Source organism: Clinocottus analis, unplaced genomic scaffold, assembly GCF_023055335.1.
Source record: "Clinocottus analis isolate CAN_PGR_092001 unplaced genomic scaffold, fCliAna1.0.p SCAF_15, whole genome shotgun sequence".
Taxonomy (NCBI): Eukaryota; Metazoa; Chordata; class Actinopteri; order Perciformes; family Cottidae; genus Clinocottus; species Clinocottus analis.
The window spans coordinates 17,890,038-17,904,198 of record NW_027175876.1 but is presented as its reverse complement, the minus strand read 5'-3'; the positions used below and the strand labels follow the sequence as shown (position 1 = coordinate 17,904,198).

Genomic DNA, 14,161 nt, shown 5'->3' with positions numbered 1-14,161 from the left:
TGAAGCTTTCCATCCACTTGGTTCGCTCATGGGCTGAAGCTTCATAGGGCTTCATTTGCTCTACTGCGCCACCAAGTGGACACCAGACTGGCAGAGTGATCATAACGACTCCATGGCTTTGGTGTGTGAAGCTTTGAACTGAACACGTGAAGGAATGGTGTTTGTGATGCCAACACGTCAACGATTAACTTATTAATATTGTGTCTGTCTTCATGATCTAATGGTGGGGTCAAAAGGGAAACACACTGGGGAGAGAGTTGTGATGTGTCATGTGCTCATGTTACTACAGGTGCAACATTTTATTAGATTTGATAAAAATAAGATCTTTTCCACAGTGCTGGGCTCTTTGAGACTATTTGGCCTGCTTTATAAAACATATTGCACAGGCACAGATGAAGCTGGCTACAGAGAGGAAGAGGGGGAAATCATTAAGGTTTCGCTGCCCCTTATATTTCAAAACGCACCACAAAAACCAGCCTCGACATCGATCCACCAAAATCTACCTGATTACTCGACATCAAAGGACACATCACGATCATGCAGTTGAGAGATGGAGAGCAGCAGCTCTTCATCAGAAGAGCAGTGACTTTGTGGTGTGTGTAGACTCCAGAGCAGTTATTTTATGTAGTTATATGTATTTTATGTAAGTGATATGTATCACGTACAGTCTATTATAAAGCATTCGATTAAAACAAATGAATAATTGGATATCTTAACTACGTCTAAAGAGTGGAAACAAATATGTATAAAGCTTCCTCAATACTGTTATGAATGGTAAAACGTCCCTGTGCTGCATACACAGTGGATTACCCAAATGTGCAGATAATGGCTGCTTGTTTTCAATGATTTTGTTTCGTTGACTGTTATTTCATCAGCAATAACTTCACAATTCGACAGAACAGAGTGTACTTATGAGTTGGCTTTAGACACCTGTGTGGTACAGTAGAACCAACCAATGACAGTTCCCTTACACCGTGTGTACTGGAATAAGCAAGACAGAGTAGATGTTAATCTTTATTGTTTCTGTAGTCAATGCAAATCTTCAGAGGATGTTACACTGCATAATATCTGTCAATACAAATACAGCAGAAGTTCAGAATGGTAGATGTGCTTATAATTATATCAAAGATGATCAGGTCAGCTAAAGAGAGAATCAGGTAGTCTGTGGGATGTAATGTTTTATATTTTTCACGGAACTAAAATGACATTTAAACATGCAAAAAGATGAGTCAAAGAAGTTTTGAGTTAGTAAAATCCCCCCAAAATAGTTTTCCAGAAATAATCATTCTAAAAGCTAATCTGAACCAGCTGTAAAAGAAAGCATAAATAAATGGATTGAGCATTGAATTTGACAGTGTCAGCCAGTTTAGAGTTTCAATCACAGCAATCGGTGTAACATCGTACGTTAAAGGTTGAATGAAAATACAAAGAAAGTACGGAGTCCAGCACAAGAGAAACACTCCCAAAACAATAGCCAGAGTTTTGGTGGCCTTTCTCTCCATCTTACTCACAGTGGCTCCAGACTTTGTGGTCTGGATGCTGATTGCCTGTCTCCGTGCAACAAGAAATATTTTCAGGTAGATGCTGAGCATTATAATGACTGGGATATAAAAGCAAAAAATACACGCCAGAGTGGTTGATATTAGAGCATCAATTAAGCAACTTTCTTCACATTTTCCTTGATTAAAACCTGCAATTATAATGCTGATCCCAATCAGAGCAGCAAGTGCCCAGCTCATCAGGATCATAATCCCAATGACACGATCGTTCACTTTTCTTTTATAAGCGAGAGGCTGACATACTGCGTAGTATCTGTCAATAGCAATACAGCATAAATGCAAAATGGAAGCTGTGCATAGTGTAACGTCAAAGCTTATTCGTACTTTACAAAACAAATCCTCGTGATACAAACAGGAGGTCACAGTGTAAGCCATGCTGAAAGGAAAGACAATGATCCCAACAAGCAGGTCCACCACAGCCAGAGAGAGAATGAGGTAGTTAGTAGGAGTGTGGAGCTGTTTGAAGTAAGAGACAGAGATTATTACGAGAAGGTTTCCACATATTGTGACAACAGACAATGCGCTGAGGAAAACATGTAATAGAACACATATTATGGAAGGGTTGCTGGTGAATAAGTAAGTTGTATTATCTAATTCGTAGCAGGGATGTATGTCGTTAACCGTGTCCGTCCTGTTGACAGTCGTTTCTGGTTCCATGCTTCTACATAGATTCCTGAAATAAAAATGTCCAATATCAACCCTATACACTGAGAAGAGTTTTCAAATACTTAATATTTACTTTAATATGAGTAACCACAACAACATACATTTTCTTTAACAAAGACGTTGACAAAACATTTGTAGTTTATAAAGTGTCATACCATTCCACTCACGTAGATGATGCCTCAGCGTGGGTGTGTATCTCTGTGCTACTGTACAGAACCTTTAGATGTGATGTTAAAATAGTCAATCCCCACCTAATTACCATAATGAATACAACAGTCTCTGGGCCAATCAGATGGAATGCACTACATTCTGTTTGTATATCCTTCCTCTTGTGTTTGGGTCAGCACCGACCCGTTTAAGGTCTTAAGGAACAAATGTGTTTATTGCATCAAAGCTTTTTGACTTTGTCTGGAATCTTTATTTCAACAAAATAAAACAAAAAGGTTTTTTTCCACTAAATTATGAAATGAAATGATGACCTTTGTGTTGTTAGTTATAAACACAAGATTTATTTGATTGGTTGCTTTTTTATTTAGTGTCATTTTTGTGACGAATCAGACGTCCAGACACTCTAAAACAAGGCTTGGCAAACTACAGCCCGTTGGGTGTTGTTATATTAATAGTATATTTCGCAGGCCTGTCAGACATACTGTAAACCAACAGTGCGTTATCATATCCATCATCAGGCAGAAAGATTTACTTACTACTTACTATAGTCCAGGATGAAGGGGGCGGAGCTACTTAGCTGTCAGCGATAAGAACTTCAGTTAAGGTTTCACATTTCTAAAATCACACCACCGAACTGCATGCTGGGTCGTCCTGTCAAATTCTGTCGCAGAGTCTCCTGTGTGACAAAATATTACGTTAACTGGGCAATCTTTACCCAGCATGCACTTCGGCAGTGTAATTTCATAAATGTGCAACCATGACTCAAGTTTTTACCCTGTCACGTAAGTAGCACCCGCTGCGCCCTCAGCTGACTTTAGAAGAAATAAAAGTGTCAGACTAATCTCTATTACGATGTGACTGTACAACAAAATATTGTAAGTACCCTCCCATTAATCAGATCCAGGTGCCAGGCCTGTCAACCGCTGTAGCGTTTTTCAGTTCTTAACTTGAGTTTCCTGAAGCATGAGGAATGCTACAGACCAGCATTGATGTTTCTTGATGCTTTTTACTCTAACAAGGACCACCCTACTCGTAACTGCCATTGGTGAAAGGTTTATTCGGAACCGGTAGGTTCTTGAGCTGGGGAAGGGGTCAAAAGAGAAAGGCACGAGGGTAGAAGAAAGAGGGGAAGCGCGTGAGGGTAGAGGGTGATGGATGGGCGGGCAAGAGATGGGGGGAGGTTAGGGATGAGGGAAGGGAGTGAGGGATGTGGGTTAAGGGATGAGGAGAAAGAGGCGGGTTTGTTGCTCCGGTTGAGGTGTGTGGCCGTTAGGCATCAGGGAAGTTGAGTGGGTTGGGTCCGTCTCTTGGCATCTCTGTGGTTCAGAGTCCCTAAAACGACGGCTTATGTGGACAGGTGCCTGTGAGCGTTTTTGATGTCGCTCAGGTTTGAGCCGATGTATGTAAGGTACGTCGATGAAGACCAGCGGCCAAGCAGTTAGATAACGTGGTCAGGGATTCCCTGACTCGAAGCGGTGGAGGCAGCGCCAATGCAGAAGGAATGGCCCGAGTAGGATTCGGGGGGTATTCCGGATCTTGCTGGGATCTGGCGAAGGTGGTTATGAAACCAGGCTCGGGTGGCTCCCTCTCCGGTCTCTGTGAAAAAAAGAGAGGGTCTTGTCCGGTCGTTTGACTGGTTGATCTGAGGTTATGATCGTCGTGGATGGGCTCGTACGGTCTGAGGAACAAGTCCAGCCGGAAGAGGTGAATGGGTTGGGGCGGACTGTGTTGGTTGTTTTTGCTGTGCTTGAGAAGATAGATGATGGTATCGGGAGGAAAGACTGAAATGTCGGATATGGTCGCGTGTCTTGACGGCTGATGATCGGCGCTTGGGGTGGTGAACTCTGAGCCGGCCCGTGTTGTGGAGGCTTTTATTGTCAGGATGGAATGGGCATGCGTAATGAAGTGTGTGAGGGTGAGGACGTCGAGTGACGAGAATGGCAGACTGGAGACGGCGTTGAAAGCTTTGAAACTGTTCCATCCCATAAGGTACGAGGAGAGTGTAGTGGGGGCAATGCTGTTGAGAATGGCATCTCAGGAGGCAGCGGCCAACTGTGCGAATTGTGGGTTTAGTTGGAGACTGTGGCTAAAAACGGTGGTACCGAGATTGGCCGTGGGTCCGAGGCTGGTGCTAATTGCCTGAATTTCTGAAAAGAAAACCGGGAGTGCGTCGGCAAAGGCTTTTGTGTGGCCCGGGATGTGTGTTGTCCGGATGATAAATTAGTGCCGGGCCGAGACTAGGGTGAGTCTTGGAACAGAACTGAATTGAGGGTGATGCCAAGGAATTCTAGGGACATGGCGGGACCTGCAGTTTTCTCAGCGGAGAGTGATACTCCGAGTTCATTGAACGCAAGGTCAGGGTATGGAGGCCGAGAGCTGGGGGGAGGAGGAAGGTGTGACTACGAGGAAGTCGTCCAGGAGGTGTATGACGTTGATTGCGTTTAAGTAGCCGGGTGCGCAGGAGAACAAGTTGCGTCTGGGGCGTGGTCCACGTTCCCAAACTATGTTTCGTGGAAACCTCATTTATTGCTCAGAGCTCTTTTAGGCTGTTTGTGTGTGCACTCTCCTGCAGCAGAACATGGCAAGCAGATTGGAGGACACCACTGTAACGCCTTCTGCTACAGGGGAGCTTCCTGCATTGAGTCCTTCTATAACAATGACTGGACCAAAGAAAAGAAAAGTTCGCAGTGAGTGCCGAATGTTTAATGAGAAGTGGACTCCTAAATATTTTTCCACAGAAGTATGATCAAAGCCATGTTTGAAAGGTCAGTGTGCAGGCTTTGTTTCAGCAAATATATTTTTGCACTATTCTGGAGTGAAGAGGTAATATGAGTTTTGGTAGCAGTGCAGTTTGATAATGAGTGTTAGCTTCACAACAGGCAAAGGAAACACCTTGCACTTTTCCCAAAGGAATGTGTTGTTTGTTGCTATTTTAATAGATTATTTAACATTTGGCCAAGGGCTAACGAACCAGGTATGCAGCACCCCCAACCCCCTTCCCCCCAACCCAAAAATGCTTATCAAGATGAATGTTGCTATTCAATGATGTGTACGGTATCTTAAGTTGTGAAGGAACAGTTGATTTCTTTTCATTCTTTCTTTTTTTTAAATTATGAATAAAACACTGACAAGATTGGAGTATTGCTTTCACACTATGTTGAGTACCTAATCAATCCATCACAAACACATGAGCACACTATACAACATCTCAAGACTTTTCAAGAAAAAATGTTTTCTTGACGGTCAACGTGAAATTATTGTCAACCAAAGAAAATGAATTAGTTTGATTGTGGAAAACTAGAATTAGGTCTATAAGCAGGAGAAGTGCATAAAAGTGCCGTTCATTAACAAAACGTTTACTGAACAAGTTGCTATGTAAATTGTCTTGTACTCCCATTGCGCTTTTCTTGTCTTCCGACCACTCAAAGTGCTTTTATCACTACACGTCTTCATTCACTCCGTGGACTCACCACCCGCGGAGAGGATCATCGGGGTCGGGGTGCATTGCAGACGGGGCGGCAGACCAGGCAGAAGACCTGGGCGAGCCGATCGCCGGCAGCATAGACTAGCTCTAGGGATGTAGAACGTCACCTCGCTAGCGGGGAAAGAGCCGGAGCTGGTGCAGGAGGTGGAGCGGTACCAGCTAGATATAGTTGGGCTCACCTCCACGCACAGCAAGGGCTCTGGAACCAAGCTCCTGGAGAAGGGTTGGACTTTGTCCTTTTCAGGAGTTGTCCAGAGTGAGAGGCGCCGGGCGGGAGTGGGGATACTCACGAGCCCCCGGCTGAGCGCCGCTATGTTGGAGTTTTTTCCAGTGAGCGAGAGGGTCGCCTCCCTGCGCCTTCGGGTTGCGGGGAGTAAGGCTCTGATTGTTGTTTGTGCTTATGCACCGAACAGCAGCTTGGAGTATCCGGCCTTGTTGGAGTCGGTTGGAGGGGTCCTGGAGAGGGCGCCTCCTGCCGACTCCATAGTTCTCCTGGGAGACTTCAACGGTCACGTGGGTAATAACAGAGAAACCTGGTGGGGGGTGATTGGGAGGAACGGCTTGTCCGATCTCAACCCGAATGGTGTTCTGTTGTTGGACTTCTGTGCTAGCCACGTGTACTTTTGAGTTGGCTTTAGACACCTGTGTGGTACAGTAGGACCAACCAATGACAGTTCCCTTACATCGTGTGTACTGGAATAAGCAAGACAGAGTAGATGTTAATCTTTATTGTTTCTATAGTCAATGCAAATCATCAGAGGATTTTACACTGCATAATATCTGTCAATACAAATACAGCAGAAGTTCAGAATGGTAGATGTGCTTATAATTATATCAAAGATGATCAGGTCAGCTAAAGAGAGAATCAGGTAGTCTGTGGGAGCCGTTAGAAGTAAATAATGATTACCACAGGAAGGTTTGCAGGTGTTGTGACAACAGTTAGCAGGAAAGGAAAATATAACTCCACATAACATGAAGTGCACATTATTCCAAAGACCCATGACTTTAAAACATTAATCCAGTCTGTTGCATTGGAGCAGAAGCCCCATCGTTACGACAGCCCTTATCCCGAAAAACAATCCTTTTTAAAGGCCCAGTGATCGGGAAAATCCCCGTGAAACAAAACAAAGCAAATGGCTAATTATTAGGGAGAATGACTTCATCGGAACTAACTGGCAGAAGCAACTTCTTTTTACTGGTTGGCTTGGAAGCCCAGCATGTCTTTGCCATTGCAATAAATTACATTGTGAATGGGAGAGAATCGATGATGTTAATCTACTTAATAATTATCAAAGTGCTTCCTTTGATGCATAGAGAGTTACTTTCTTTTTTCTGACTTTTGGGGTTTTAAAGTAATGAAACAACTATTCTACAGACATGACGTTTATGGCGTGATTCACTGTCAGACTGTATGCAAGTTTTCACTTTGAGGCAGGAACTTCCAGTTAAAACATATTAATATAAAATATGATCTATTAAACATACTTTAGGCTGGTGAAACAAATTGCTTTACAAAAGCATTTTAGACTAATCACATCTATTACCTGCATGTGTTATTATTTACTCATTTTACTAGCGTTAAAGTATTAAGTATAACATTATTATTTTTAAATGCAGAATACCTTTGTGTACAGAACCGTGAAGGCTATATTACAATGCTAAACATATTGTTTTATGTTTTTCACCGAACTAAAATGACATTTAAACATGCAAAAAGACGAGTCAAAGAAGTTTTGAGTTAGTAAAATCCCCCCGAAATAGTTTTCCAGAAATAATCATTCTAAAAGCTAATCTGAACCAGCTGTAAAAGAAAGCATAAATAAATGGATTGAGCATTGAATTTGACAGTGTCAGCCAGTTTAGTGTTTCAATCACAGCAATCGGTGTAACATCGTCTGTTAAAGGTTGAATGAAAATACAAAGAAAGTACGGAGTCCAGCACAAGAGAAACACTCCCAAAACAATAGCCAGAGTTTTGGTGGCCTTTCTCTCCATCTTACTCACAGTGGCTCCAGACTTTGTGGTCTGGATGCTGATTGCCTGTCTCTGTGCAACAAGAAATATTTTCAGGTAGATGCTGAGCATTATAATGACTGGGATATAAAAGGAAAAAATACACGCCAGAGTGGTTGATATTAGAGCATCAATTAAGCAATTTTCTTCACATTTTCCTTGATTAAAACCTGCAATTATAATGCTGATCCCAATCAGAGCAGCAAGTGCCCAGCTCATCAGGATCATAATCCCAATGACACGATCGTTCACTTTTCTTTTATAAGCGAGAGGCTGACATACTGCGTAGTATCTGTCAATAGCAATACAGCATAAATGCAAAATGGAAGCTGTGCATAGTGTAACGTCAAAGCTTATTCGTACTTTACAAAACAAACTCTCGTGATACCAACAGGAGGTCACAGTGTAAGCCATGCTGAAAGGAAAGACAATGATCCCAACAAGCAGGTCCACCACAGCCAGAGAGAGAATGAGGTAGTTAGTAGGAGTGTGGAGCTGTTTGAAGTAAGAGACAGAGATTATTACGAGAAGGTTTCCACATATTGTGACAACAGACAATGCGCTGAGGAAAACATGTAATAGAACACATATTATGGAAGGGTTGCTGGTGAATAAGTAAGTTGTATTATCTAATTCGTAGCAGGGATGTATGTCGTTAACCGTGTCCGTCCTGTTGACAGTCGCTTCTGGTTCCATGCTTCTACATAGATTCCTGAAATAAAAATGTCCAATATCAACCCTATACACTGAGAAGAGTTTTCAAATACTTAATATTTACTTTAATATGAGTAACCACAACAACATACATTTTCTTCAAAAACAAAGACGTTAACAAAACATTTGTAGTTTATAAAGTGTCATACCATTCCACTCACGTAGATGATACCTCAGCGTGGGTGTGTATCTCTGTGCTACTGTACAGAACCTTTAGATGTGATGTTAAAATAGTCAATCCCCACCTAATTACCATAATGAATACAACAGTCTCTGGGCCAATCAGATGGAATGCACTACATTCTGTTTGTATATCCTTCCTCTTGTGTTTGGGTCAGCACCGACCCGTTTACGGGCTTAAAGAACAAATGTGTTTATTGCATCAAGGCTTTTTGACTTTGTCTGGAATCTTTATTTCAACAAAATAAAACAAAAAGTTTTTTTTCCACTAAATTATGAAATGAAATGATGACCTTTGTGTTGTTAGTTATAAACACAAGATTTATTTGATTGGTTGCTTTTCATTTTGTGTCATTTCTGTGACTTATCAGACGACTAGACACTCTAAAACAAGGCTTGGCAAACTACAGCCCGTTGGGTGTTCTTATTTTATAATATTAATAAAATGTATACATTTTCTAACAATAAGTTAGGAAGAAAGCTCCAGGCCCGACACTATGAGCAGGCCTGGCAGACATACTATAAACCAACAGTGCGTTATCATATCCATCATCAGGCAGAAAGATTTACTTACTACTTACTATAGTCCAGGATGAAGGGGGCGGAGCTACTTAGCTGTCAGCGATAAGAACTTCAGTTAAGGTTTCACATTTCTAAAATTACACCACCGAACTGCATGCTGGGTCGTCCTGTCAAACTCTGTCGCAGAGAGTGTCCTGTGTGACAAATATCACTTTAACTGGGCAATCTTTACCCAGCATACACTTCGGCAGTGTAATTTCATAAATGTGCAACCATGACTCAAGTTTTTACCCTGTCACGTAAGTAGCACCTGCTGCGCCCTCAGCTGAATTTAGAAGAAATAAAAGTGTCAGTCTAATCTCTATTACGATGTGACTGTACAACAAAAAATTGTAAGTACCCTCCCATTAATCAGATCCAGATGCCATGCCTGTCAACCACTGTAGCGTTTTTCAGTTCTTGACTTGAGTTTCCTGAAGCATGAATAATGCTACAGACCAGCAGGAAGAGGGGGGGTTTGTTGCACCGGTTGAGGTGTGTGGCCGTTAGGCGTCAGGGAAGTTGAGTGAGTTGGGGCCGTCTCTTGGCATCTCTGTGGTTCAGAGTCCCTAAAAAGACAGCCTATGTGGACAGATTCTGGTGAGAGTTTTTGATGTCGCTCAGGTTTGAGCGGATGTATGTAAGGTACGTCGATGAAGACCAGCGGCCAAGCAGTTTGATAACGTGGTCAGGGATTCCCTGACTCGAAGCGGTGGAGGCAGCGCCAATGCAGAAGGAATGGCCCGAGTATGATTCGGGGGGTATTCCGGATCTTGCTGGGATCTGGCGAAGGTGGTTGTGAAACCAGGCTCGAGTGGCTCCCTTTCCGGTCTCTGTGAAAAAAAAAAGGGTCTTGTCCGGTCGTTTGACTAGTTGATCTGAGGTGCATAAAATTCTGGAGTCCTTGCAGTGGGCTCAGTACTTTAGTTCCCTCGACCTCCGGAGTGGATACTGGCAGGTGGCGATGGATGTGGAGAGCAAGCAGAAGACCGCTATGATCACCCATCTCGGCCTATTCCAGTTCAAGGTCATGCCATTCAGTTTAAGGAATGCAGGCGCCACCTTTCAGAGGTTGATGGAAATAGTCCTCGGGGAGTTGAAAGGCAAGATCTGCTTTGTGTACATAGACAATATAATCGTCTTTTCTTAGTCCCAGGAGCGGCACCTGCGGGACCTCCATGCAGTGTTCCAGAAACTCCACCAGGCTCACCTGACCCTCTATGTGAAGAAATGCCACCTTCTCCAGACTCAACTCACCTTTCTTGGGCATGTAGTCTCCGGTAAAGGAGTGGAAGTCGACTCCTCAAAGGTTGATGCCATCGCAGCCTACCCAGCTTCCACGGACCTGAAAGTCTCCAAAGATTCAATGGTCTAGTGGGCTGGTACCACAAGTTCAATCCCAGGCTGGCTGACATTGTGGCCCCACTCAACAACCTCAAGAAAAAAGGGGTATCGTGGGAGTGGACCACACACTGTCAAGCCGCCTTTGAACAGCTTAGGGATCGGTTGCAGGCATCACCAGTGCTGGCTCAGCCAAGGCCCCACCTTCCTTTCCAAGTGCATTGTGACGCTAGTGGTGTGGGGCATGGAGCTGTTCTGATGCAGACCATCAAGGGAGATGAGAGTCATTGCCTTTGCATCAAGGGCTCTCCAGGGGACCGAATTAAGGTATTCCACCTCGGAGCAGGAGTGCCTGGCGGTTGTGTGGGCGGTGGAGAAGTGGCGTCATTTCCTAGAAGGGGAAACATTTGATGTATTTACAGACCACAGCGCTCTGGCCTGGGCATTCAACTGTCCCAAGGCTACATCACGAGTCACCAGATGGACTCTGCGCCTGCAGGCGTTCTCATTCCGGGTCCATTACAAGAAGGGTTGCTGCAATGTCGTTCCGGATGCGCTATCCCGTGCACTACCTCCACCACAAGAAGGCAGTCTGTGTGTGGCTGTCGCCAAAACTCGCTGGTCTGACCTACCCAGTCCCCTACAGGACCTTGAAGAGGCTCAGCAGACTGACGCTGTGTGCCAGGAGCTCAGTCAGACCGTTTGTCAGCCCACACCAGGCCGCATTCATCATCAACTACAACAAGGAGTGTTGTATCGCGGTGTACCTTCCAAGTAAGTACGAAGGATTCAACTACAAATTCGTTGTTCCGGCGGTACTGGTGCCAGGTTTTCTTACTTACTTCCATGATAGCCCCTTTGGTGGGCATTTAGGAAGGACGAAGACACTCCTAAAAGATCCTCGAGGTGGCGTGGTGGCCGACAGTCCGCAAAGATGTTTGGGGGCATGTGCAAGCCTGTATCACTTGCCAGCAATGCAAAGGCTCTAACGCCAAGGCAGCTGGTCAGCTCCAGACGGCTGAGGTTAAAGAACCGGGGGAGATGATGGGTGTGGACTTCATGGGGCCCTTCCCACTCAGCAAGGCCCGAAATTTAGTTTTGATGGTGGTGGTGGACTACTATACGAAGTGGGTAGAGCTATTTGCTCTCAAAGATGCCAAACCTCCAAAGGTCTGTCAGATCCTGAAGAATGACATTTTCACCCGCTGGGGGGTACCAGCGTACCTGGTCTCTGATCGTGGACCCCAATTTACCAGCCATCTCATATCCACCCTGTGTGCAACCAGGGGCGTAGCGCAAAAGCTCACTACGGCGTATCATCCACAGACCAACCTGACAGAGAGGGTCAACAGGACGCTGAAGGCCATGATTGCCTCCTTTGTCGGGGACCACCATCAAGACTGGGATCAGTGGTTGCCGGAGTTCCGGTTGGCTATCAACACAGCGGTGCATGAGACCACTGGCGTGACCCCTGCAGTGTTGGCTCTGGGCCGCAACGTCAAGGGCCCACTGGAGCGTCTTGTGCATCAGACCCCTGCACCCAACACACCCACATACAACACGTTACACACACACACACACACAAATGTTGAAGGAGGTTGAAAGACATGTTTGTGTGGCCAAGGCCAGACAAACCAGGTACTATAATGCACGCCGCAGAGATGTACACTTTGGGGTGGGTGATCTGGTCTGGGTTAGGTCGCACCCGCTGTCTAAAGCCTCAGACAAATTCTCTGCCAAATTTGCACCCCGATGGTCAGGGTAGAGAAAAACTTAGGTCCTGTAAATTACCATGTACAATGGCTGACTGGTAAAATGAAGGTGGACAGTGTAAATGTGGTCGACATGAAACCTTATTATGGCCCCGATAAGCCGCTGGCTATATGAGAGGGGGAGGGTGTAAAGATCACTGGTGTCTCCTTTAAAGACAGCACGTAAGGACATGGAACTTCTGTTTATTTATTTCCTTTTAAATGAGTGCTGTAACGTGTTTTATCGGGGGCCTAAAATAGACAGATCAATAGGATCATTTTTTGTTATGAGTATTTATTTTGGTTTTCCAGCTGTGCGGGAGTATATAAGGGGACCGGAAGGACGTGTCTCGAGAGGGTTTTTGCTTTGGGGTGACGTGACACTGACGCAAAGTGCGACGACTCGAGCTGTCAGCTGCAAAGGGCCCTGAACGGCGACCGCCACGCGATTTACCACGCGCCGCAGACCAGGACATTGAGCCCAAAAGACTAAGGTAGCGCGGGGTAAGGAAACGCGGAGTCGCGCCCCGTTTCCGCCCGTCGTGGAACTTAACAGACTTTTTTCTTTACGTGACAGAAGTCTCCACGGGGAGACGCCACTTAACTGCACGACTGTCGGGGACTGGGGATTAAGTTGGGTTTTGGGGAGGCGTTGTTGCTTGTTGTTAATCCTTTGTTTGTTTTGTTAGTTAGTTAGCCTCAATAACAGTCATTAAAACTGATTTCTGGGTCATGTGTTTTTTTTGTCTTTATTCAACATATCACACTTCATAACCAGCTGATCCGCCCTTGTCCTTCAGTTAGCGTAGTGCTTTTCTCCCTTGAGTGAAGTGCGATTGGAGAATTGTTACAATCTTAAGTAAGAATAAACAGGGTGTTACAAATTGAATAAAACAAATGCTTTCATTTGTATAATCTCTATTTTTTTAAGTGATATGTATCACATAGTCTATTATAAAGCATTTGATTAAACAAATGAATAATCGGATATCCTAACTAGGTCTGAATAGTAGAAACAAATATATATATATATATATATATATATATATATATATATATATATATATATATATATATATATATATAAAGCTTCATCAATACTGTTATGAATGGTAAAACGTCCCTGTGCTGCATACAGACTAGATTACCCAAATGTGCAGATAATTTCATTTATTTGATTTAATAGATTGCTGCTTGTTTTCAATGATTTTGATTCATTTACTGTTATTTCATCAGCAATAACTTCACAATTCGACAGAACAGAGTGTACTTATGAGTTGGCTTTAGACACTTGTGTGGTACAATAGAACCAACCAATGACAGTTCCCTTACATCGTGTGTACTGGAATAAGCAAGACAGAGTAGATGTTAATCTTTATTGTTTTTATAGTCAATGCAAATCATCAGAGGATTTTACACTGCATAATATCTGTCAATACAAATACAGCAGAAGTTCAGAATGGTAGATGTGCTTATAATTATATCAAAGATGATCAGGTCAGCTAAAGAGAGAATCAGGTAGTCTGTGGGAGCCGTTAGAAGTAAATAATGATTACCACAGGAAGGTTTGCAGGTGTTGTGAAAACAGTTAGCAGGAAAGGAAAATATAACTCCACATAACATGAAGTGCACATTATTCCAAAGACCCGTGGTGACTTTAAAACATTAATCCAGTCTGTTGCATTGGAGCAGAAGCCCCATCGTTACAACAGCCCTTATCCCGA

General features: G+C 43.9%; 2 protein-coding genes across 2 annotated transcripts; both read right to left on the bottom strand.

Annotated features, from left to right (window-relative positions):
• Positions 1-1,229: 1,229 nt before the first annotated feature.
• On the bottom strand, positions 1,230-2,216 carry LOC137785483 (trace amine-associated receptor 1-like). Its single transcript, XM_068576759.1, has one exon. It carries the CDS (start codon positions 2,214-2,216, stop codon positions 1,230-1,232), a length of 987 nt encoding a protein of 328 aa, XP_068432860.1.
• Positions 2,217-7,599: 5,383 nt separating this feature from the next.
• Positions 7,600-8,586, bottom strand: LOC137785485 (trace amine-associated receptor 1-like). The gene has a single exon (XM_068576762.1). The coding sequence runs from the start codon at positions 8,584-8,586 to the stop codon at positions 7,600-7,602; it is 987 nt and encodes a 328-aa protein (XP_068432863.1).
• Between the last annotated feature and the right edge of the window lie 5,575 nt (positions 8,587-14,161).

Excerpts from the sequence above, each read along its gene's own strand:
- LOC137785483 (XM_068576759.1), bottom strand. The coding sequence starts at position 2,216 with ATGGAACCAGAAACGACTGTCAACAGGACGGACACGGTTAACGACATA.
- LOC137785485 (XM_068576762.1), bottom strand. The coding sequence starts at position 8,586 with ATGGAACCAGAAGCGACTGTCAACAGGACGGACACGGTTAACGACATA.